Consider the following 24,388-nt stretch of genomic DNA (forward strand, 5'->3'; position numbering starts at 1 on the left):
CGAGAAAAATCCTATTTTCGATTCCTAGCTTGGCACGTGACAGTAGGAACCTATACCTACATCAAGCAGTGTCATATACAGACTATGAAAGATTAAATAATTTGTAAATGAATGGAGAGCTCCATTCCACAACTCACCTAAATGCCAAGAAAATCCACAATCCACTCCTTTACCGCAAAGAAAATTATAATAATCGCCCACATTTTAATAATCATTCACTATTTTGACTTCACCTGTTGACACCAAGAACCTCTAAATGTGGTTTCCTCTAGCATCATCAGGCAGAAACGCAAAAAAAACACACACGATTGTGATTGGTGCTCCTTAGCAAGCGCTTAGAAAAGTTACATGTACCACATACTAATGCAGTCTAAGAACAGACATGGCTGTGAATTTTAACCTAATTATTTATCTTAATATTAAAATAATAGAATAATAGGAGTAATAAACAAACAGTGAATAGTTAAAAATAAAGAAAAAGAAAAAGACTGGCCCGCTAACCCCGCCCACACTGGCCAATCAAACGTACCAACGCGACATGACGCAATAGGAAGCGTTTCATGGACACACTGGCGGGAGTTTCGGTTGTTATTCAACAAGCTAACGGGTTACCGACTACTAAAGACAAGAGATTTCACGCAACAGTTCTTCTGACAAGGAACATTTATAAACAAATCCTACATAAAATTCAATAAACAGGCAAGTGTTTGGTATTGTAAAGGCAGAGGACACGTTTAACGCTTTCATATTTCAATATGTCATGTTTTATGCTAATCTGAAAGTTGTTGCTACAATTTTTCTGGTTTGTTTATTTCAGTATGAATAGAATATTATGAGATCTTAATATTTAGCAAATAAGTCTGTTACATATTTTAATATTTCACATTTAGTACTTACGTAAATAATGAAAATATATGCACAATCATAAGTAACGTAACTTAACTGTTCTTTGAGACTGTTCACATTATAAATGGTTATTTAAAAAAATGTGTAAATTGGTTATAACATCCCTTAGCTGTCAAATATAGTATGCAGAAAATAAATGTGAATTAAATTTCTGTCACCCTCATATTATTCTGCAATACAAAAATAAGAAATTTCTGAATAATGCTTGGAGAAATAATGCTTGGTATTTATAGTTAAATGCAGAAATACAGTGACAAATATTGTGACTATTACTGTCAAGCTCCAAAAAGAGCAAAAAAGCACTATAAAACAGAAATAACAAATTCTAAATTTTAGAGTTTTGTTATGTATATTCACAGGCCAGTGTACATCAATGTCTAATATGAAGGTTACGGTGGATAAAATCCTGTCATTATCGGAGAGTGATGGGGTAGATGAGCTACAAAAGCATCTCACTTTGCTGTCTGATGATCAGGTTTGTGTTTATTGTGTGTACTGATATCTAATGAGGCTGCAGTTGATTCAAACAGTCTGAAATATTATGTACAAGGCAGTATTTTTTAAATGCCCTTTTTGTGTCTTTCTAAAGCTCACAACCATGCTTACTAATAGTGCTCTGAAAGGGAAGGACACGGGCATCCTGATCAAAGCCATATTTAAAGGTAACATGTTTTAATTATATTTCATTTGTGTGTGTGTAATCTGTACTAACTCTGTGCTGCTTCATCAAGCAGAGCTGAATATCAAAATCAAACTGTTTTTGTGTTCGGGATGTTAGGTTCACCAGTAAGTGTTTCGCATGGCGCTAACCGCAGACTGCTTGTGTACAAGCACTGTATTCCACTGTGTGAATCTGGAGACCTCCAGACAGAAGTGGCATCAGATATCATTGGGCTTCTGATGCTAGAGGTGAGTTACTTACCATACCGTACACAAATTAATAGCAATGCACTGGTTATCATCTTGGCTGGTAACCAGTAGTTTCGAATCCCACATGGGTTGATCTGGAGGACTGAACCTGTAATTAGAGTGTTTTCAAAAAATTGTATTATTTGTAGAATATGAATCTTTGGTTTAAGTCCAAAAACCCGATTCGGAGGAGTTGAACTTGGTATTAATACCTTAACTTTCTAATATGCTTTTCTTCTGTGCCATAGACACACAGTCTACCTGGTCATGCATTAGCCACGTTAGCATCTCTATATGTAGATGCCATCAAAGTAGGTGAGATGAATAGTGGGAGATCGCTGGAACTTTTCCCTACAATTCTAACAGCTCTTGCCGCTACAGAAGTGTTGGCTTATGGAAAAGGTAAGTTGCTATTTGTTTAGCCCAAAATGTTCTGTTAAAAAGGAAATCATAAAACAGCAAAAATGTTATCTTTTCAAAGAGTAATAGGTATTGCAGTCCAAATTCAAAATATTGGAGAGGGTCTTTTTTCTCCCGGCCCCTCCTCCTCAGACTTGATGCACAAACCAAAACAAAGACCGACATTCCGGCCCCCGAACACACATTTTGAAAGGAGAGTAACTGACTGTAGCATTGTTTTTCAGATAAACAAGTTTGTTAACTTAGCATGTTTCTTAAATATCTGCAACCAAATTATGGAATTTGTATGCTTTAGTACAGTCAAAATCTTACAAACAGCACTTTTAAATACTTCTGGAGTAGGGAGAAGAAACTTTTTTTAAAGCCTTTTTGACTTGAATTTTGCAAATCACCATAGCAGAATGATTTCTGATTGAAGACTGGTTTGTTTGCTTGGTTTCTTAATGATTTTATTGAATTGTATTACATAGTAGCATACATACAAGTATACTTTTTTATTTTATTTCAGGTGAGCTAAGTGGAGATGAATACAAGAAACAGCTGATCAACAGTCTTTGCTCTAGCAGGTAAAATCTCAGTGCTTTAATACTGATTTTCAATTAATAATCCATAAAGACACAAATCAAGAAATGTGACAAGTCATACCAGTTCACAAAACACAACAGGCAGTCAATCTTCTGCCTTGAACTAACATATCTCCGTTTCATGCAGATGGGATCCACAGTGTGTAATACACCTTACAACCATGTTCAGGTATGACATATTTACTGGCTAGTTATCCACTTTTGTCTTGAACACAAAGAAAACTGTACATTTTGTGTCAGGGATGTTCCGTTGTCTGCTGAGGAGCTTCAGTTTTTGATTGAGAAGATTCTACGGATGTTCCTCAAGTTGGACCTTCAGGAGATTCCACCTCTGGTCTACCAGCTACTGCTGCTGTCTGCCAAGGTCAATTTATAACTCGTGCTTTAAATGTACTTTAAAAGTGCACAGTGTGTTAATATGGTCAGATTCTTGTTTTTTTTTTTTCTTTTAACAACAGGGTTGTAAGAAGTTGGTTCTAGAGGGAATCATCAGTTACTTCAAGAAGCAAGATCAACTTCAGAAAGAGGAGCAGAGGAAAGGAGAGTGAGTAGGACACACACTCGATTAGTTTTTCCTGGTATGTAAAATAAAGAGACCTAGGTCATTTTTATATATATATATATGTATCTGTTTTAGGAGTGAAGATGTGGAGGTGCAGACCATACCACAGGATCAGCTGCGTCACGTAGAAGGAACCGTCATCCTCCACATCGTCTTTGCCATTCGTCTTGACCATGAGCTCGGCAGGGAATTTTTTAAAAACCTTAAGGTGAATGTCTGTCCTTTTTCACAGTCTGTTTTTATCTTTGAGGATTCTGTGTACTAGCTGTTGGTCTTCTTTTGTAGATGGCCTACAGTGATCCGTTGTGTCCCTTCAGTATTGCTCTGCTGCTCTCTGTGGCTCGCATACAACGATACGAAGAGCAGGTAAGTCTCCAATTCATTATTCCTCTTAAAACCTAGTAAGCTGTCTATCAGGATGGCATTTTTACGTACCATGTGTGCATTTAAACATTGAGTGTTTCAGAGTCTTTAAAATGTGCCCATGATGGCCTCAAACAGTGGTTTTACTGTCTCAAACCTTTGTGTAACTCATAAAATGATCCATAATGCTCAGGTATTTGAGTTCCTGAAGGGCGCCGTCACTAAGAACTTCAAGGATGATCAGATTCAGCACAGCTCTAAGTTTCTGCAGGAGCTGCTGCCTCAGTGTAACAGCATCTCCGACATGATATTAGACACCGTCAAAAACAGGTCTGATTAAACTGCAGTGATTCTGGGTCCCTTTAGTTATTGTGTAGATTTGTTCAATGTATTATATGTTTATTTGCAGCGTTTTTGGCTGGGATCATGTGACTCAAGGTCTGGTGCAACTGGGGTTTATACTTATGGATTCTTTTGGGCCTAAAGCTGGAGCTTTTGGGAAAGTCACAGAAGGAACGTCAAGCACGGTTAAAACGCCAAACCAGCTAGCCTGTCGACTTGGTGGACAAGTTCTCCTTGAGAGCTTCAAGGTAAAGTAAAGAAGTCAACCAGAGCTGTTCAAGTTGTATTATTTAAAGCATGCTCCAAATATGTGACATGAAGCCAACTCCTTGTGTTTTCTTTTTGTACAGATGCATGAACCAATCAGAGGGGAGATTCTAGAACAAGTCTTGAACCGGCTGGTGACTAAAACGGCCTCACCTGTCACCCACTTCATTGGTTAGAAGTCCTCTTTTTGCTGATATTTATTCAAGCTTATTCGTAGTTTCATTCATTTCTTCTAAACTACATCTCTTCCACAGACCTTCTTTCCAGCATTGTGATGTCTGCTCCCATGATCCTCTTGGAATCTTCCTCTAAGGTCACAGAAACATTTGATCAGCTTTCCTACTTGCCCCTCAGCACTGTTCAGGGTCTCCTCAAAGCTGTGCAGGTAACATCTCAACCCACATGATATTAAGAATGAGCTGCTGTCACATGATCAAGTGTGTGATATGTTTAATGTTTCCTCTGCTCAGCCTCTGCTCAAGGTGAGCATGTCCATGAAAGATGCCCTCATCCTGGTCCTCCGGAAGGCCATGTTCTCCAGGTAGAGGAAGAAACGGTCCACGCATCCGAATGTATTTCCCTCTGTTTCAAGTGATGACTAAGTTCCAATAAATCTTATCCTTTCTCTGAAGTAATTTAGATGGCAGGAAGTCAGCAGTGGCAGGCTTCCTGTTGCTATTGAAGAACTTTCGTATTCTGGGGAGTTTAGCTTCCAGCCAGGCCAGTCAGGCTATAACATCCAGCCAGGTGAACGTTTACTTTTATGCATTTTGCAAATGCGTTTATCCAAAGCAACTTGCAGTGCATTCAGGCTATACATTTTACCAGTATGTAAGCATCTGCAGACATGTGCTATGCAGTTTTCATTACATACTCTTCTGTTATCGTGATTATGACTGATTCTGACTCCTCCAGGTCCAGGCGGACGTCCACTCACGCTATAACACTGCCGCTAATGAAGCCTTCTGTCTGGAGATCCTGAGCAGTCTACGCCGGTGCCTGAACCAGCAGGCTGATGTGCGGCTCATGCTTTACGAGGTCTGACCCCTCTCACTTCCCCTACAGCAGTGAAACAATACAGCTGTTTCAGTGATCCATCTGCGCTGTACTGAGAATGTGATGCATTTGATTTTAAAGGGTTTCCATGATGTCCTTCGTCGTAACTCTCAGCTGACGAGTTCCATCATGCAGACCCTCCTGTCACAAGTGCGTGTATATCATCCTAAATTGAGCTCTCGTGCCTTCCTGCTTTGACTAACTGACGGTACTGATCCATTCATTGTTTACCAGTTGAAGCGATACTTTGAACCAGAGCGAGATCTGCTTCCGCCTCTGAAGCTGGAGTCGTGTATCAGTGCACATGGAGATCAGGTCTTCATTCAGGAGCCTCTGGTACTGATGCGATGCCTCGATCACATTGATATCATGCACTTGATCACATGAGAGTTTTCAGCTAATGTAGGTTTCTCCAGGCTCACTTGCTGTGCTGCACGGTTCACTGCCTGCTGTGGAACCAGAACATACAGTCAGGTGGCAATGTGAGCGATGATGATGATGACGAAGACGAGGAGGGCGGAGTCCAAAGTGAACTGCACGCTATATTGGAAAGCATAACGAAGCGCATGATTAAAAGCGAACTGGAGGACTTTGAGTTGGTACGTTGTAATTTCCACCTTTGCTGGTTTTTCTTTTGATAAAAAATACTTAGGGCCAGATTTACTTACAGCTTGCGCCAGCGCAAAACCGTCTTTTGGCGTAAAAAAAAAAAAAGTACTGTTAAGGATTATTAAAGACACACAGTGAAGAATTAGCCCTGAAAAGGTGTGAACGCAGTTATTTCAATATGCTTTTGCAGGAGTTTCCCTTTCAGATGCAAAATTTATGGGAGGAGAGTATTCGCACAAATTACTAACATTTGCACTTGTCAAATTACTGGTATTTGCGCTATTATTTAACACCCAGACAAAGCATGTCTTAAAACAGGCGGTAATTTGCGCTGATCATTATGAAAATCCTCTAGCTGCGTCTGTGTTCTTTAATGAGTGCAGATCAAATGCAGACCTTTCCCTTCCCATCTACACTTTTATGGAATTATGCCTTAAAGCTGTGGTAGGGAACTTTTGACGCTCTAGCGGTTAATAAACAGAACTGCTTGCGTCTTGCGGAAGAACATCGTAGCCGGAACTACTTCTCTCTGTTTATGTCTATGAAGAATCACAAAGGTACTGGGTTACTCCACCACGGTACCTCCGAAGCAATCTAAAATAGTCCGAATATAAACACTTATTATGGGTGCACCCTAGTGATTCAGGACAAGCTAAAAACACGGTTTGGAAAATGGATTCATGGTGTACTCGCTTATTATATACATTTTTCTATATTATATACATTTTCGGTCAAAGTGTGGATACTGTGACTAACAATACTAAATTGTTAATGCCTCGTTTAATGTGTGTTAGGATAAGTGTGCCGAGTTTTCAACAAGTTCCAGTGTTGGAGTGAAGAACAGTATCTATGCTGTGCTGGTGATGGGACTGAACGAGGTTCTCATGGAGTACAACTTCACCACTGCCAATTACAAGTGTGTGCTTGTGAAAGTGTTTCTGATTACTTGTACATCTTTAATGCTGTGCTTAACATATTCTGTGTTGCACATGTCGAGCAGTAAGAACCATTTTGAGGATGTTCTGGAGCTGTTCAAGCGCTATCATAAGGTGTCAGAGATCCTAAAGGAACGGGCAGGGAAAGGCCGTCCCATGTCCAGCAAAACCTCTCGCAGCCTGCTGTCTCTAGGCTTCATCTCCACACTGCTCACTGCTCTTTTCAGGTACAGTTTGAGTGTGTAACTACGTGAGCATATATACATGAACATATACACATAGACTCTTATGCTAGCCATGGCTGAATTTATTTGATAAAAACATAGTGAAAACTTTCATTTGTGAAATATTTGTTTTCTATTGTAGCATACTTTAAAATGTCTTGGAATTGAATACTTTTCAGTAAAAAAAAAAAAAAAAATATATATATATATATATATATATATATATATATATATATATATATATATATATATATATATATATATTAAATTAATTCAGAAGTGATAGTAAAGAGATTTTAAAATGTTACAATTTCTGCTTCAAATAAATGCTGTTCATTGAACTTCCTATTCATCAAAGAATCCACAAATATCACTATGAAATATTATCTTTTTTATTTTTTATATAGAGACAGCACTCAGAGCCGTGAGGAGAGCCTGTCTGTGTTGTGTTCAAGCGGAGACTTCCTCCGCTACTCTGTGAGTGTGGCTCTGCAGAAGATCCAGCAGCTGGAGGAGACGGGACACACAGACGGGCCGGAGGGACAGAGCCCTGAGAAAACCTTCCGCCACCTCTGTGACATCACCAGGTCAAGGCTTGTGTTACGGAGCAATGTATTTCATTACACACAGGGATTCAGTGCATGAACGAAGCTGCAATTATTAACCACATGCATGCCTTTCTCTGCATGCAGTGTTCTAATGTGGCGCTACACTAACGTCCCGTCAACCGTGGAGGATGCTGGGAAGAAGGAGAAGGGTCAGAGTGTCTCCTTACTATGTCTGGAGGGTCTACTGCGAGTCTTCACCACTGTGCTACAACGATACCCGACACGCATGAACAACTTCCTGTCATCTCTCGGTGGGCCTCTTAATACTACTGTCTCTTCTACATAAAACTTATGTTTACGCTGTTTTAATTTGACAAAAAAAAAACGTTCTTTAAGATATTTCGGGGGAAGGAGAGGCCGAGGGTGAAGGGTCTGACCTGACAGAGCAAACCGCTTTCTACATCCGACAGTTTCAGGTACCAGCTTAATTTTCAGTCAGTTCATCGGTCTAAAACACACGGGCAAATATCGTAAATTATCTTTTCTGTACAGCGAGCACTGATGAACCAGCTCAGTGGAGGAGAGGAGGAGTTCAACAGTAAAGAAGCTCAGTTATTGGTCAGCATCCTCAGCGTACTCTCACGGCATCTCAATCCTTCCTCTCAGCAGGTAGATCTTCAAAACACCCATGATTTTTCAGTATTAGCTGTCAGGAATCTCAATGTGGCTTTTTTTTTTTTTTTTTTTTTGCAGTTTGTGCAAATGATCACCTGGACTGTGAAAATTTGTAAGGAAACCAACTTCGGTAAGTGATTCATGTCCAGATACAAAGATGAAACATTTATTAGGGGCTGCCGAGTGGCTTTCAAACCACTGAAATCTGCATTACAGCAATAGTGCAGTCTTCAGGAAATCAAAAACCATCTAAATATTCACAATGCTGATTCATTTGAACCTACTTTCACTGGTTTCTTATGAAGATATTCTCTCTTTCAGAGGACATCTCACTCACTAAGGGCTTGTTGTCACTGCTGTTTAACCTGCATGTCCTGTATAAAAGCCCAGTGTCTCTGCTCTGGGAGATGTGTCAGGACATACACAGCCAGCTGGGAGACATCGATCAGGTACTGGGACCTCTGATCTTCTCAAAGCAAATTGACCCTATTTTGAAAATTGAAAGTACTGGAGAACTTTACATTTGTGACCATGGACAACAAAACCAGTCATAAGCGCCAAGTTTTCGGAATTGAAATTTCTACATATATGAATAAATTAACTTTCCATTGATGTATGGTTTGTTAGGATAGTACAGTATTTGGTTGAGGTACAACTATTTGAAAATCTGGAATTTAATTTTGACCTATACAGTGTATTGATGGCTATTGCTACAAATATATACGTGCCACTTATTACTGGTTTTGTGGTTCAGGGTCACAGTTTGATTTAATGTTACTAGAATAATCTCTGTTTCTGAGCAGGATGTTGAGGTGGAGAAACAGTCTCATTTTGCCATCATCAGCATGAAAACCGCTGCATCCACCACGGTAAGAAGGGACAGTCTCCAGAAACAAGTTTTTAAATCTTCGTACCTGTTATTAGAGCACATCTGTCTTTCCAGCTTCTAGTCTTGTCTCAAGTTGGAAAGGTGTTGGATGAAGTCGACTGGTTAATCGCCAAGAAGAAGGGCCAGATAAGCTCAGACCGAACAATTTCAGGTAACACACCAAAGATCTCCAACACACCCGCCTGGAAGTTTCTGATTAGCTGGCTCAAGTGTGTTTAATTAAGACTGTCGCCTTCCAGAACTAGGATTGGACATCGCAGATCTAGGAGAAAGAGCATTATAGCCATTTCCTTTGTGTGTTTTTGCATTAGGAAACACCCAGCAGCCACTGGGCCAGCAGGACCCGATTGAGAAGGCTGTCACGATTCAGTTAGGCACGCTGCTAACAGCTCTACACGAGCTGGTTCAGACCGCCCTGCCCACGGGACCCTGCACAGACACACTAATGAGAGAGCTCAGTCGAACCTACAGCATCCTGACTACACTTACCAAATATGTGAGCCTCCTTCTGATTTATGTGATCTATAAATCGCCAATTCAGAAATTTCAGTTTGCTCTGTCATGGTTTGGGGGATCTGTACACAAAATCGTCGTTAAAAGCACTTGTTTTTTTATTTTGCAGTATATTCAGCTGTGTGCGACCCAACCTGGCCAGCTACCTGCACGTTTGGAGAAACTGGTAAGATTTTTCTAAATATTTACAGCATAGAGAGGGGCAAGAAAAGAAATGATTTTTTTTTATGTTAAACTTTAACATGTGTGATAATGTGTCTATAAAGTCTGATCTTTCAGTGGATTATACTACTGAAACTAATTTCTACTGAGATAAAATAAAATGTTTCCTCTGCACTAAATCAGCATATCAGAATGATTTCTGAAGGATCATGTGACAATTCAGTTGTGTCAGTATTGTATTTTAAAATATATTTCAATAGAAAACAGCTCTTATTTCACAGTATTACAGTTTTTACAGTAGTTTTGATCAAATAAATGCATAAAAAAGGCGGACATTTGACCAAAAACTTTTAAAAGGTAGCGTAGTTGTGTTGCAAGGATGTAAAATGTAATATACAACTCAACATTAATGGCTTTTATTTGTATATAAAAACAAAACTTTTAACTGTTTTCTAACTGAGGAACCAAACAGCCATTATTGCCAAATGGGGTTATATTTAACCTAAAACAGTAAAAACCTAGTTAAAAATATTCAAGGCTTGTTTTCTGTAGATCCACATTTAACTGAAATGCCACTAAAATAACTTCTCTCGTGTCCAGGTGAAGCTGTCAGGCTCTCATCTCACTCCTCAGTGTTACTGTTTCATCACGTATGTACAGGTGTGTACGTAAATGATCCTCTTTTTGATGTTTTTCAACCTTCACCACACTGTCTTTGACGCATTATCAAACCATATTCCTTTGTAGAGTGGAGAGCTGATGGCAGGAGGCCCGGAAAAGTTGAAGAAGAAGAAAAAAGAAGATGACGCAGTAGCGGCTGCTTCAGTAGGAACTATTACGAATTATCCCCTGAGACTAAAAAAAATGCAAGTCTTGAAAATACTTTGTGCATCTGATGTGATATCTTTTCTAGGCTAAAGTCCTGCGTGAGACTAAAGCCATCCCAAATCTCATTTTCAACATTGAACAGTATGAGAAGTTTCTCATTCTTCTCTCCAAGAAATCCAAGGTATTTTCTCAAGAGGATCCAAGTCTCCTATTCAACAACAAGTGTTACCAAAACCTCTGAAGAATGAAGGCACCTCTGAATGTTTTCAAACAGGTCAATCTGATGCAGTACATGAAACAGAGCACTTCCAGAGACTTCCGAATCAATGCGGCCACACTGGACGCTGCACTGCAGGAACAGGAACAGCAGCAGGATCAAAGCCAACAGGTGCGTCTTTGTTCAAACATGTTCATACTCAGACAGTGCTGTGGGTTTGGGCTTTTCATCTTCAGTGGTGTCTTTTATTTTCTTTCCTTTAGGCTGAAGAATCTCAGGTTTCAGAGGAAAATCAAGCACCAAAGAAAAAGAGGAGGAAACAGTGAAAAAAAGAGCTTCTTGTCCTCCTTTTGCACTTTTTACTACCCTGTTCATTCATTTCAACATTGCGTTCACACTAGGGGTGGTCATTTGTGTGCTGAGAGAGACTGCATCGCCCGTGTTCATTCTTTTCATGTCACATATATTATATCCTTGTAGCTTGCTGTTTTCCTTTGGCGAACGATGCTTTGGTGATCTCTATAATCTGATAAATGTCCAACACCTCACCTGTTGATATATAAAAACAGGATCAAGTTGCTTTCTGATATAAAAAGAATCCAACTCCGGTTTAATTAATTCATTGTAGTCGTTCGTTTTATTTGAATTTATAGTGTGTTAATGAGTTTGTGTTCACAAAATGCTGCTATTATCTTAATAAAAAATGTCCACATATGATCTGGTGAATTTTGTTCTTTTTTTTTTTCTTTTCTTTTTTCTTTTTTTTTTTTTATAAAAGAGTCTACCCATAAATTATTTGCTCACAATCTTCATCAGATCATCCAAGATGTAGGTGTTTCTTTCAGATTTGGAGAAATGTAGCATTCCATCACTTGCTTACCAATGGATGCTCTGCTGTGAATGGGTGCCAGCAGAATGAGTCCAAACAGCTGATAAAAACGTCACAATTATCCACAATTAATCAATGCTTGTGAAGCGAAAAGCTGCGTGTTTGTAAGAAACAAATCCACGAAGGCGTTTTAACTTTAAACTGTCTCACTTCTGAAGCAATATATGGACAGTGAACTTGTATATTTTAGCCAGAAGAAATTATGTAAAAATAAACAATGATGGATTTGTTTCTTAAATACACCAAGCTTTCCAATTTACAAGACATTAATTGATGGACTGGAGTCGTGTGGATTACTATGTTTTTATCATGGACTCTCGTTCTGACTGCACCCATTCACTGCAGAGGATCCACTGGTGAGCAAGTGATGTAATGCTACATTTCTTCAAATCTGATTACGAAACAAAATCATCTACATCTTGACTAGCCAGAAGGTGAGTACATTTTCAGCTTATTTTCATTTTCAGGTAAATTATTCTTTTAATATGACAATTAAGGCTTAGACTGACCTTGTCTTAACCCGTATCTCCGCTCCACTCCGGTGGGGTTGGATGGAGTCACGCAGTCCATAGTCACCTCTTTCCGTAAGCACTTATCGATGTCCACCGCACTGAAGAAAGCCACTGACTGGGGCAAGTCCATCATTCCCAGTTTATAGGCGAACATGCACCTGAGTACGGACAAAAATATTCAAGCAAGGACTTCACAGGGTAATGTCAAAAATAACGAATCAAAGTTTGGCCTTTCACCTGGTGAGCAGGTTGGCAATCTGCAGGGCCAGAGCAGCTCTGTAGCGATCTTCACTCGTCACCAGATAACGCACCTCATCGTGAATACTGATGCAGAAGCGCCCGTCGATGTCGTGTTCCTCAAACAGCCACCGCATGGCCACCAGCATTAGATGAAGATAGTCCACCGCTGAACTCTGAACCACCCAGTTTATTCTGCTGGTAATGAACTAAAGCATAATAGAAGTCTCATTAAATCATTTCAGCAAGTTATTTCATGCAGTTACAAACATCAGTTGCAGAGGTATACAGTATTGTTCAAAATAATAGCAGTACAATGTGACTAACCAGAATAATCAAGGTTTTTCGTATATTTTTTTATTGCTACGTGGCAAACAAGTTACCAGTAGGTTCAGTAGATTCTCAGAAAACAAATGAGACCCAGCATTCATGATATGCACGCTCTTAAGGCTGTGCAATTGGGCAATTAGTTGAATTAGTTGAAAGGGGTGTGTTCAAAAAAATAGCAGTGTGGCATTCAATCACTGAGGTCATCAATTTTGTGAAGAAACAGGTGTGAATCAGGTGGCCCCTATTTAAGGATGAAGCCAACACTTGTTGAACATGCATTTGAAAGCTGAGGAAAATGGGTCGTTCAAGACATTGTTCAGAAGAACAGCGTACTTTGATTAAAAAGTTGATTAGAGAGGGGAAAACCTATAAAGAGGTGCAAAAAATGATAGGCTGTTCAGCTAAAATGATCTCCAATGCCTTAAAATGGAGAGCAAAACCAGAGAGACGTGGAAGAAAACGGAAGACAACCATCAAAATGGATAGAAGAATAACCAGAATGGCAAAGGCTCAGCCAATGATCACCTCCAGGATGATCAAAGACAGTCTGGAGTTACCTGTAAGTACTGTGACAGTTAGAAGACATCTGTGTGAAGCTAATCTATTTTCAAGAATCCCCCGCAAAGTCCCTCTGTTAAAAAAAAGGCATGTGCAGAAGAGGTTACAATTTGCCAAAGAACACATCAACTGGCCTAAAGAGAAATGGAGGAACATTTTGTGGACTGATGAGAGTAAAATTGTTCTTTTTGGGTCCAAGGGCCACAGGCAGTTTGTGAGACGACCCCCAAACTCTGAATTCAAGCCACAGTACACAGTGAAGACAGTGAAGCATGGAGGTGCAAGCATCATGATATGGGCATGTTTCTCCTACTATGGTGTTGGGCCTATTTATCGCATACCAGGGATCATGGATCAGTTTGCATATGTTAAAATACTTGAAGAGGTCATGTTGCCCTATGCTGAAGAGGACATGCCCTTGAAATGGTTGTTTCAACAAGACAATGACCCAAAACACACTAGTAAACGGGCAAAGTCTTGGTTCCAAACCAACAAAATTAATGTTATGGAGTGGCCAGCCCAATCTCCAGACCTTAATCCAATTGAGAACTTGTGGGGTGATATCAAAAATGCTGTTTCTGAAGCAAAACCAAGAAATGTGAATGAATTGTGGAATGTTGTTAAAGAATCATGGAGTGGAATAACAGCTGAGAGGTGCCACAAGTTGGTTGACTCCATGCCACACAGATGTCAAGCAGTTTTAAAAAACTGTGGTCATACAACTAAATATTAGTTTAGTGATTCACAGGATTGCTAAAAAATTTTTTTGTACAAAATAGTTTTGAGTTTGTACAGTCAAAGGTAGACACTGCTATTTTTTTGAACACACCCCTTTCAACTAATTGCCCAATTGCACAGCCTTAAGAGCGTGCATATCATGAATGCTGGGTCTTGTTTGTTTTCTGAGAATCTACTGAACCTACTGGTAACTTGTTTGCCACGTAGCAATAAAAAATATACTAAAAACGTTGATTATTCTGGTTAGTCACATTGTACTGCTATTATTTTGAACAATACTGTACATGCTACAAGAAGATACAAGTTATTTCCAATACAAGTTATTTCAAGTGTTGTCTCACCTCGTCCTGAACAGCAGAAGGTTCCAGAGCTCTGGAGATCCTACAGCCAAGCACTGGAGTGGCTGGTTCCTCAGAGTGGGCGATACTTTCCAGCTTATTGAACATCTCTGATTCTGTACCGCCTGCCCACACACGCCGCCCTGTGAGATTCCACTTCCTCTTTCTCCCTCTGGTGGTGCTTCAAGCATTAAACACAAGTTTGACACACAGATTTGTCAACACTTAGCATAAAACCGCTTGTGTTACACAGTAGTCAGCAGACCTTTGAGATGCCAGTTTGGAGATTTTACGCAGATCCTGGAGTGAGATGCTGTCATCCTCGGCTCTTTCCACCACCACATTCAACTCCTTTACCAACCATTCCCCTTCCTCAGACAGCTGATATCTGCAAATATTAATTATTTATTTAAAGAAACACAATAAATCATACATTTTATTATAAAATAATATTTTTCAAAAATTGCAATATAATTTTATATTAATATTTTGATAAATGTTTATATTTTAATAATCGGTTTAAATATTTAATATGTCTTATTCACTTTTTTAATACATTTTCATTGTATTAAATTATTCATTAAATTATTCAACTTAATTTATTACAATAACATAATTTTGTGTTATATTTTTAATACTTTTAACTATGTTTGTAATAATTTAATGTAATAAAACTTTATATATTTTTATTAGTGCTGTCAAACAAAGGTTTTTGTTTAAATAATATACGTGTGTGTACTGTGTATAAATAAACATGCATGTATATATTTGTAAAACAATATGTTGTGTTTATATATTAAATATTTATACATAATATAAATAAGATAATGTAACTATTTTCAAAATATATAATGTATATGTGTGTATTTATATAAACATAAATATGGACAGTCCACACACACACATTATGTAAACAAAAACTTTTATTTTGGATGCGATTAATTGTTTGACAGCACAAATTTGTATACAATAATTTTATTAGAATACAATTACATTTCATAATTATTTATTTATATATATATATATATATATATATATATATATATATATATATATATATATATATATATATATATATATACATACATACATACACACACACACATTTTATATATAATTATATATATATCAATTATATTATATATAATATAATTGAATTCTTTTTTTACCTACCTACGCAGTCCTTTGGTAAGTGCGTACATCTGGCGAGCTTTACGAGCTGCTTCCTGTTGGCTTAGTCTGTGATTGAACTGCATTAGCAGTCGCTCAGCAAACGGCTGGCCAGCCCCATAAATCCTGCCATAGTTGAAGACCTTGGCGTGTTCACGGCTAATGCCCACAGCATCTGCGGTACGGCTGTGCAGATCCGTGCCCTGACTTTTCTTTCCCTGGAGCGTCATCCATCCAAACGCTGTGCATCCTGGAAATCAGAAATTAACAATGATCAAAGAGTGTAGTTTGCTCCTCATAAGAAATATGATCTGGCGTCCTCATTTGTAAATTGCTTTGGATAAAAGTGTCAGCTAAATGACTAAATGTAAATGCAAGTCAAAATTATTTTAGGAATTAGCATCTTTTAATCTAATGGCTGGGAAAGTGCATCTGGAATACCATGCATTCCTGCAAACTGTGCTTCGCCCAGTATGGCAGCGATCCACAGCTCTTGAGAGTCCACATCTGCTCCCACCAGGTGATACCCAGGAGGCACCTGCACCATGGCCTTCAGCTCACTGCCTACACGATCTTTCTGCAAACACACACAAAACCCTCAGATACAATTGCCACTTTCATGCCAGAATTATGGTAACCCAATTTTGCCACACAAGATAAAAAAAAAAAAAAAACATATTTCACGTTAAAAAGTTAGAATTGACTTTTCGTAGAGAGTTTGATTGACCAGCGATCTGACCCATCATTACGCTGAATCTGCTATTTTTGTCCAACAAACAAATCAGTTAGGAGAACAAATTAATGTTGGTGGACTTGAACTTGAAATGGTAATGGTGTGTATTGGTGGCTTTCTGCAGTTGAAACAAGATTCCTTCTGATGTTCATTCATGTTTATTTTGTACTACTAGTAAAGTGTACTAGTAAAATACTAGTAAAGTGGAATAGATGATCAGTTCACGAAATGCTACAGCAATCTGTACATATTAAAGAGCCACAACATGGTATTTATTTATTGTTTTAATTGAATAAAAAAATTAGCAAATTTGAAGGCTGAGACTTTGTTTCTTAGGTAAAGTAACCTGCTCTAAAATCTTGCCTGTTGTTCCTCTTTGCTCCAATATGTAGAAATTATGAGATACTACATCATAATTATGATTTAAAAAAAAAAAAAATTATGAGATAGTCAAGTCATATGACTTATGGGAAAAAAAACTCAACTGTCATAATTTCTATTTAAGTCAAAATTTTGATATTTTGTCTCATAATGATACCACAGTACCTTATTATTTCTAGATGATTTACCATGTCAACTTTTTTTCTTATGTGGCGGATATGTGCTTCCATAGGCGTGAATGATATGGAGTTAAATCAGTAATAACGATTAACTATATGAAATAAAAACCATAAAATATATTATACAAAAATATCTAATAAATAGTATATAATAAAATATACTAGATTTATACACACACACACAATGGCAATAATGAATTAAGTCCAGTAATTATGAACTGCCATTCACAGTGTTTTACGAAAGGCACTGCACTCTGGAGTTGTCGTACCCGAGCATTGCTTGCAGTCAGCCATGTTGGTTCTACAGCTCTGCGAGTGACGGTTCCAGCTGTGATGACCTGTGGTAAGATGGCACCATACTGTCCTTCCTCATCAAAGTCATCATGTCTAATAAAGGAGCAAAGAGAAGGTCAGACCACTTCTGATGATTTCACTCAAATAAAGACACAATAGAGGACGTCATCAACAAACCGTCTGACAGTGCGCGGCAGTTCTGCCTTACGGAGCCATACCACCTTTTGAGAGCTGCAAAGACAGACAAAATAACAGATTTCGGATCAAATCACCATCTATACATTCGAAAGACTAGCATATCTAAAAACAGCTCTCAAACCTGATGCGTTTTTGGGCATTTCTCCAGAATGACATCATCTTGTTGATCTCAAGCGCTCGTGTGGCGTTGGTGCCCCGTCGTCCTGCCTGAAGCGTACCATCCTCCATTTTAGACAGGAAGTCTTTAGAGAATGGGCTTCCCACATTGTTCTCATTTCCATCCTGTGATTTGAAACCATTTGAGTCATGGATGTCTATAACTTAAATGAATGCACTGTACAATAAAGACGAATCTAAAACCTTATGAGGCAGTTTGAAGAACCAGCATCCAGGGATGTTGACATCATCGTATGGTCCATTTCCATTGTGATACGGACACTCGCCGTTTCCATTTTCAGTGAATGAATTTTGTTTTTTCTAAAGAGTAAATATAGCTATTGGTACCAAAATATGTGTTTGCAATGCATTAAATTTAACATCTTTTTTTAAAAATAATCGAAAACTGAATACGATTTAATTACGAATTATATTTCAAATAACTTCATTTTAAAAATAACGTTAAAAAAAAGTTTTAAAAGTGTAAATGAATTAAATCAATTTACTACCATTTAATTTATCCATTTAATAACAATACTTTTTTTACACTATTTAATTGCGGTTTAAAACTGAATATAGCACATAATAATAATAATTGTATTTATAAATAGGACTTTTTTTTATAAATAAAGAAACATTAAACAACAGTAAAGAATACTGTTGAAAATATATAAATAACAGTTAAAAATGACCCAAAATCACAACCTAACCTTGATCCTCTTGGATGGGCCTGCTGTACTCAGTGCTTCATCATCAAACACTTCCAGTCGACTCACTTCTTCAACCTACACACATGCACAAAACACACAGACTTGGATGAAAAAGACCACTTTGTAGGAACATACCCTAAAACCCTATTTAGAAATAAGCAAAGCTCTAACCGTCTGCCATACGGCACTGTCCGTCAACATGAAGTCATCAGAAGGTGGGCTGTCCGGATACTGGGGCTGTTCCTTTCCCTTGCGCTCACAATATTCCTTATAGATGCTCTCGATTGCCCTGGAAGACAAGTTTTTAGGAACGATGCTGTCAAGCTACTGTATTTTCTCTTTAAGAACACATCTTTGCCTTATTTTACCTGTATGGACATACAGGTCCTTCACCGTCCTCTGAGGTCTCCAGGTTATCTCTGCGGCCTGGTACCAGGTAACCCCAGCCGTGTTGGTCGGTGTAGTGCAGGGGATAGCCGTCCCATGTGAGGCCCATGAGCTTGGGCGTGACCCTCATCTGCAGACTGATGAGACTGGCTCCAGGAGACCAGTCCTCAGACATCTTCACACACAGCTTACGATACCAGCTGAGCATAAACAACATTTACAATGTGCGCTCATGCAGTGTGCTGTTTTATTCAAATGGGATAACAGGGGGCGCTACTGACCTGGGGTGGGCCGGTAAGTGCTGTCTCCTTTTTGGCAGGTAGCTGACGGTCTCTTTTAGTCTCTGTAAAAGCTCTCTGCTGGGGTGTAGACCAGCCTGCTCTTCTTCTGAAGGAGGACCTGGGTCTGAAACAGTGTTAGTAATCTTGTTATCCTTTAATATACCTAAAAGAGAGTGTCATTTTCTTTAAATATTTTACATAATATTTGAATTTAAATATTTCAGATATTAACAATATTGAAAAAAAATAATAAACATTTGATTACAGTATTTATTGTTAAAATTACTGGGATATTTAGGAATCCTGAAGATTAAAAAAAAAAAATTCACAGTAAAGATAAAGCTATAAAAAGTGTAAAAGTGTATTTATATTAAATATATTTGATAAAATATATTTAACTTTTCACCAACACTTCTAAACATATAACCATTTTCAATATTGCTTAAGATAATAATGTTTCTTGAGCACCAAATCAATATATTCGAATGATTTCTGAAGGATCATGCGACACTAAAGACTAAAGTAAAGCCTGTTGATAATTCAGCTTTGCCATCACAGGAATAACTCACAATTTGAACTGTATTAGAAGAGAAACTTATTTTAAACTGTAAGAATACTACTATTTCGCTCTACTTTTGCAGTCTTGGTGAGACTTTTTTTATAAAATCCAAACGGTAGTGTACTTAAAGAATGTTAACTGTCTGAACAGTTTCAAACAAGATACTGTAACTCAACCATGAACCACCCTACTGAATAAAATAAAAAAACACCTACCCTCGTTCCAGTCTTCGGGGACATTTTCTTTTGCTGCTGCTGTTGCCTCAGCCTCTTGTTTGGCTTTCTTCTTGCTTACAGGTATTTTCTTTAGCTTGAAGTCCTGAACGTCCCAATCCAAGTCCCACAGCCATGGATCATCTTTGTACCTGCAGAGCAGAGCGTACCAATAATACCAAAATATTTTAACACCAGGCCAGTAACTGTATGCTCTTTAAAACTGGATACATGTCCTTCAGGGACTCCTTTCGGTTATTATGAATGAAACAAGCTTAGTGCATGTTTACCGCTCATCCTCCAGTAACTGACAGGCATCGTCAGCCAGAATCATCAATGATTTCTTCATCTCTCTCTGCAGCTCTTCATAAGTGGTCTGGGCATCTTCCAAGTACCGCTTCCAGTTCTGATTGACCGGAAGGTAGCATACGCCCATTTCTAGCATACCTGCAAGTGTCACTGGGTGAGGACACCTAGAAAAGTACAGACGACAGGTCATTTAACAAGAATATGCCATAGTGTAGCTGGTGGTGGGTTTATGTAAATTAAGTGGCATACCGTTCCATAAAAAGAGGCAACTGTTGAATGAACACCTCGTGTGTGGCCAAAACATCAAGAGCACAGTACTGCATCAGCTCCTATTAGAGAAAACAAGTAACTTCAGAATACCCTAAAACACACTTCCTTTATTTGTACTTGCATCTATTTATAAAAAGGTACAGCATAGACATTTAAAGCAATAGTTGAATTATAAAAATGAAAGATGTAGATGTTTCTATATTCAGAACAGTTTTGGAGAAATGTAGCGTTCCATCACTTGCTCATCCATCGATGGATGCTCTGCAGTGAATGGGTGCCGTCAGAATAAGAGTCCAAACAGCTGATAAATACCGTTTTTCGGACTATAAGTCGCACCTGTGTATAAGTCGCATCAGTCCAAAAATACGTCATGACGAGGAAAAAAACGTATATAAGTCGCACTGGACTATAAATCGCATTTATTTAGGACCAAGAACCAAGAGAAAACATTACCATCTACAGCCACTAGAGGGCGCTCTATGTTTTCAGTGTAGACTACAGGAGCACTGAGCAGCATAGAGCGCCCTCTCATGGCTGGAGACGGTAATGTTTTCTCTTAGTTCATTTCTCTTGGTTCATGTCAAATTAATTTTGATAAGTCGCACCTGACTATAAGTCACAGGACCAGCCAAACTATGAAAAAAGTGCGACTAATAGTCTGGAAAATACGGTACATCAAAATAATCCACACCACTCATCTTGTGAAGAGATGTAATGCTACATCTCTCCAAAACGAACTCATCTTCATCTCGGATGGCCTGAGGGCGAGTACATTTTCAAGAAAAAATTGGGTGAACTTTCTTTTAGATGTTTACCTGAAAATGTGTCCTAATGTCTGCCATGCTGCCCTTCACGAACAGGTCCCTAGGTTCTTTACTCAACGGTTCTCCTCCCACGTAGAGAGCATGAACATCAGCGAGGTTATTAATACTGCTAATATCAACCCATTCCCATGAGCCAATCTGCATGAGAAAATACACACAATTTGTTACCGGTTGGTCATATTGTGAACTTTTAAGGCTGAGCTGACAGAAGTTGTGAGGTTTGTACGAACCTTCGGGCCCTCAGATCTTCGGCCGAGGCGCTTCATGTGCTCCTTCACTTCCTGTAGCCCTCTTCTCTTGCCATACTTGCTGGCCATCCAGAGTGAGCGCTGGAATCCCGTCAGACCGGAGATTGCCATGTGGAGACTCATTGTGTCCAGGAAGCGCATTTTGGAGCCCTGCACAGACCAACCAAAAAGCACATGCATGATATACAGGGTTTCATACTGATATTTCATACTGTTTTTTTGCCCAATATTAGAGATTTCTATTTAACTGTAATTGTTTATTATCAGTTAATACTGGATTGTTTTTTTTAACACACTAATATTTTAATAACACTATTTTACCCCAAGTAATCTTCAGCAAATCCCTTAATTTATTTAATAATATCACTATTTTAAATTAGCGTTTATTTTTATATTTTTTGTTTTGATTTAATTTTGGTTAATTTTTTGTAGTTTTGTTATGAGCTTTTATTGTTAGTTTTTTTTTTTTTTCAAACAGTTCTATTTTATAAGTAGTTATTTCAGCACTTTAACTTGCACTAATTTTATTTCAGTTAATTTTTTAAGACAACAATTCTAAGTTTAAGATTTCCTTCCAATATTTTATTTTTTATTTAAGATATTTTAATTAAATAAATACATTTTAACTAACACAGAAATGATTTTAATAGTTTCAATTTTCACTTTATTTTATTTCAGTTTTCGTTTTTCAGACTTGTTTTAATTTAGTCACTTGTCAAGACAACATTTTTAAGTTTACGGTAATAACACTGCAGGGTTTCCCAAACCTTTTTGTCAGTCCATTTAACAGAAAATATTTCCTGTAAAGTATCTCATGAGATATTAAGGCAATATTAAAAAATTACCCTTTTACAGTTTTCTGATGCTGGTTAAAGGTCATATAACATGCAGTTAACCAAATAAAATATTTCAAGTGTTTTATTTAGTTTTTATTTTAAAATTATTCTATATTTGATTAACTTAATCATTACCTTTTCAACTCATGAACCCCTTGCAGTTCCTTCATAAACCCCCATTTGGGAACGCCTGCTATAAATTATAATATTCTGACGCCAACATTTGCTTTTAGCTTTTAAAATGATTCGAATTTTAGATTTCTCTGTTTTAAGACCAAATAAATGTAGAATTTCAATATCGTTACGCCCTCAGAATCAACTAAAAAAAGCTATATTTGAAATCAATCTCAAAATAGTCTAAAATGAATCTCACTTTCAGTAAGTACTGTTCTTTAATGTGCGCCCGATCAAAGCTGACGTTGTGTCCCACCACGAGCCTCTCCTGCCATACAGCGCCCCGCGGCTGGCTGGAGTTCTCTGGGGTCTCCAGAGGGATGAGATCGGACAGCGTCAGATCACTAGACCAGGTGTATCGGTCCTCTATGAGCCTCTTACTGCACCACGAGTACCTGCAACACCAAATACACCAAGTTTGTCTAGAATCGCTGGTAAAATCCCTGGCGAATATATGATCAGTAAACCTCACCAGGCATTTGGGGAAACCGCCACGGCCAACGTAGGACAGTGTCCTTCCTCCATGCAGACTTCCACATCAAACACGATAGCTCTCTCCTCTGGGAAATTCACACTTTGGTGCTCCCCGCCCGGCCCGTACCGAGTCCAGCCCACTCCCCAAGCCCACTCCTTGGGCATCATGGGAAGTCTTGCTCTCTGAAGCTGACTGGCCGCATCTAGGTAAGGAAGGCTCTGCTTTTGGGCAAGTAATCGGAAGTGTTCGTCGATGTCCTTGCCGTACATTTGAGGTAGCTTGAGTTCTACGTCTGGTAACAGGTCTGCTTCTTTCCCCCAGAGTTTATGCTGCTGTAAGTGTCTTATACTGCGTTCAACATCCTCGTCTGTGTACTCCTGCGTCTGACCCCGAAATATCTGCTCCTGCAGGTTCCTGGAGAGCATCTGGATGTGGAGGGGGTTCAGGCGGGTTTGATCTGAGCCCTGCTGGGATTTGGGTTTCACAGAGGTAGAGCACCATCTTACCCAAACTCCAGTGCGTATGAAGGTCTGCCACCGGTGACATGATATCAGACGGAGCATCATATTAGAGCCTTGGATGAAACATAATCACACACTTAGAAAAACAAGGTAAAGGAAAAATAAACATAAGAGCTAGAGATGCATCTCAAAGACCACGTCTATCCATGTCAAGACTGGCAATGCACTTCATTAAAAATTTTATTTTTACAATCCTCAATCACATTTTATGTATTCAAATGCAATTTAAATATTTATAATATAGATATACAGTATTTTGACATTTTATTATATATAAAACATTATTAAATAAAGTAGTTACCATGAAAAATAGAATATTTCATATATGGTTCCAGAGCTAAAAGCACATAGGTAGGGCTACAATGAGAAGTTCGCTTTTATTTAGTGATGGCATGCATTATTTTGATCAAGCATATTTCCTATATTATCAACTCTGAGCATTCATCAGCTCATATCTGTCACACAATATTATGAATTGAGAAAAATAATGAAATATACCTGATTAACCACCGCTGCATACATATGACGCTGCCTAGTTGGTGTCCATGCTAGTGCACTTACAAATCGATTTCGTTATATTACAGGCAACATTTTAACTACAGCATTTGACCAAAAACAGACACATTCGGATACACTACACATGTATCCTAACTACAGCTCAGTCCGAAGAAATCCTGTTCTGAAGATCAACTTGCCTCACAGCGACACCCAGTGTTTTGGTACCGCGCGCGTGATAACGCCGTCTATGTGACATTTCCATCAATGGGGTAGAATAGTTTGCAGTGCACCTAAATAATTTTAGATAGTTTCTGAATTGAAAAATATTTGATAAATTGTTCAAATAAAGTAATACAAATCCG

The 24,388-nt window shown here is 38.3% G+C and overlaps 2 protein-coding genes across 3 annotated transcripts; one reads left to right on the top strand and one right to left on the bottom strand.

Moving 5' to 3' along the window:
• The first annotated feature begins 543 nt into the window (after positions 1–543).
• On the top strand, positions 544–11,723 carry fanci (FA complementation group I). Of its 2 annotated transcripts, XM_052597614.1 has the most exons (38): positions 544–699; positions 1,266–1,381; positions 1,496–1,568; positions 1,685–1,815; positions 2,064–2,217; positions 2,744–2,801; positions 2,947–2,988; positions 3,060–3,183; positions 3,278–3,363; positions 3,457–3,589; positions 3,667–3,747; positions 3,938–4,074; positions 4,154–4,334; positions 4,437–4,524; positions 4,608–4,738; positions 4,824–4,894; positions 4,986–5,100; positions 5,269–5,391; positions 5,491–5,559; positions 5,644–5,745; positions 5,826–6,008; positions 6,813–6,934; positions 7,019–7,180; positions 7,585–7,764; positions 7,870–8,036; positions 8,122–8,201; positions 8,278–8,394; positions 8,479–8,530; positions 8,722–8,849; positions 9,204–9,269; positions 9,344–9,440; positions 9,601–9,785; positions 9,912–9,968; positions 10,565–10,624; positions 10,712–10,789; positions 10,878–10,973; positions 11,067–11,180; positions 11,273–11,723. In XM_052597614.1, the coding sequence occupies exons 2-38, from the start codon at positions 1,280–1,282 to the stop codon at positions 11,333–11,335; spliced, it is 4,008 nt and encodes a 1,335-aa protein (XP_052453574.1). In that variant the 5' UTR covers positions 544–699; positions 1,266–1,279; the 3' UTR covers positions 11,336–11,723. The 2 variants fall into 2 exon arrangements, with proteins under 2 accessions (XP_052453574.1, XP_052453573.1); XM_052597613.1 differs by having other exon boundaries at positions 11,067–11,723.
• On the bottom strand, positions 10,188–24,280 carry polg (polymerase (DNA directed), gamma). Its single transcript, XM_052597615.1, has 23 exons — positions 24,027–24,280; positions 23,005–23,581; positions 22,732–22,927; positions 21,505–21,672; positions 21,266–21,412; positions 20,430–20,509; positions 20,162–20,344; positions 19,875–20,023; positions 19,101–19,224; positions 18,801–19,019; positions 18,604–18,721; positions 18,433–18,507; positions 17,927–18,043; positions 17,688–17,848; positions 17,546–17,599; positions 17,344–17,461; positions 16,223–16,358; positions 15,785–16,031; positions 14,877–14,999; positions 14,615–14,792; positions 12,648–12,856; positions 12,408–12,568; positions 10,188–11,558 (listed from the first exon to the last, which is right to left on the bottom strand). Exons 2-23 carry the CDS (start codon positions 23,571–23,573, stop codon positions 11,476–11,478), a joined length of 3,615 nt encoding a protein of 1,204 aa, XP_052453575.1. The 5' UTR covers positions 23,574–23,581; positions 24,027–24,280; the 3' UTR covers positions 10,188–11,475.
• Positions 24,281–24,388: the final 108 nt, after the last annotated feature.

This window comes from Carassius gibelio, chromosome B25 (assembly GCF_023724105.1).
Source record: "Carassius gibelio isolate Cgi1373 ecotype wild population from Czech Republic chromosome B25, carGib1.2-hapl.c, whole genome shotgun sequence".
NCBI lineage: Eukaryota > Metazoa > Chordata > Actinopteri > Cypriniformes > Cyprinidae > Carassius > Carassius gibelio.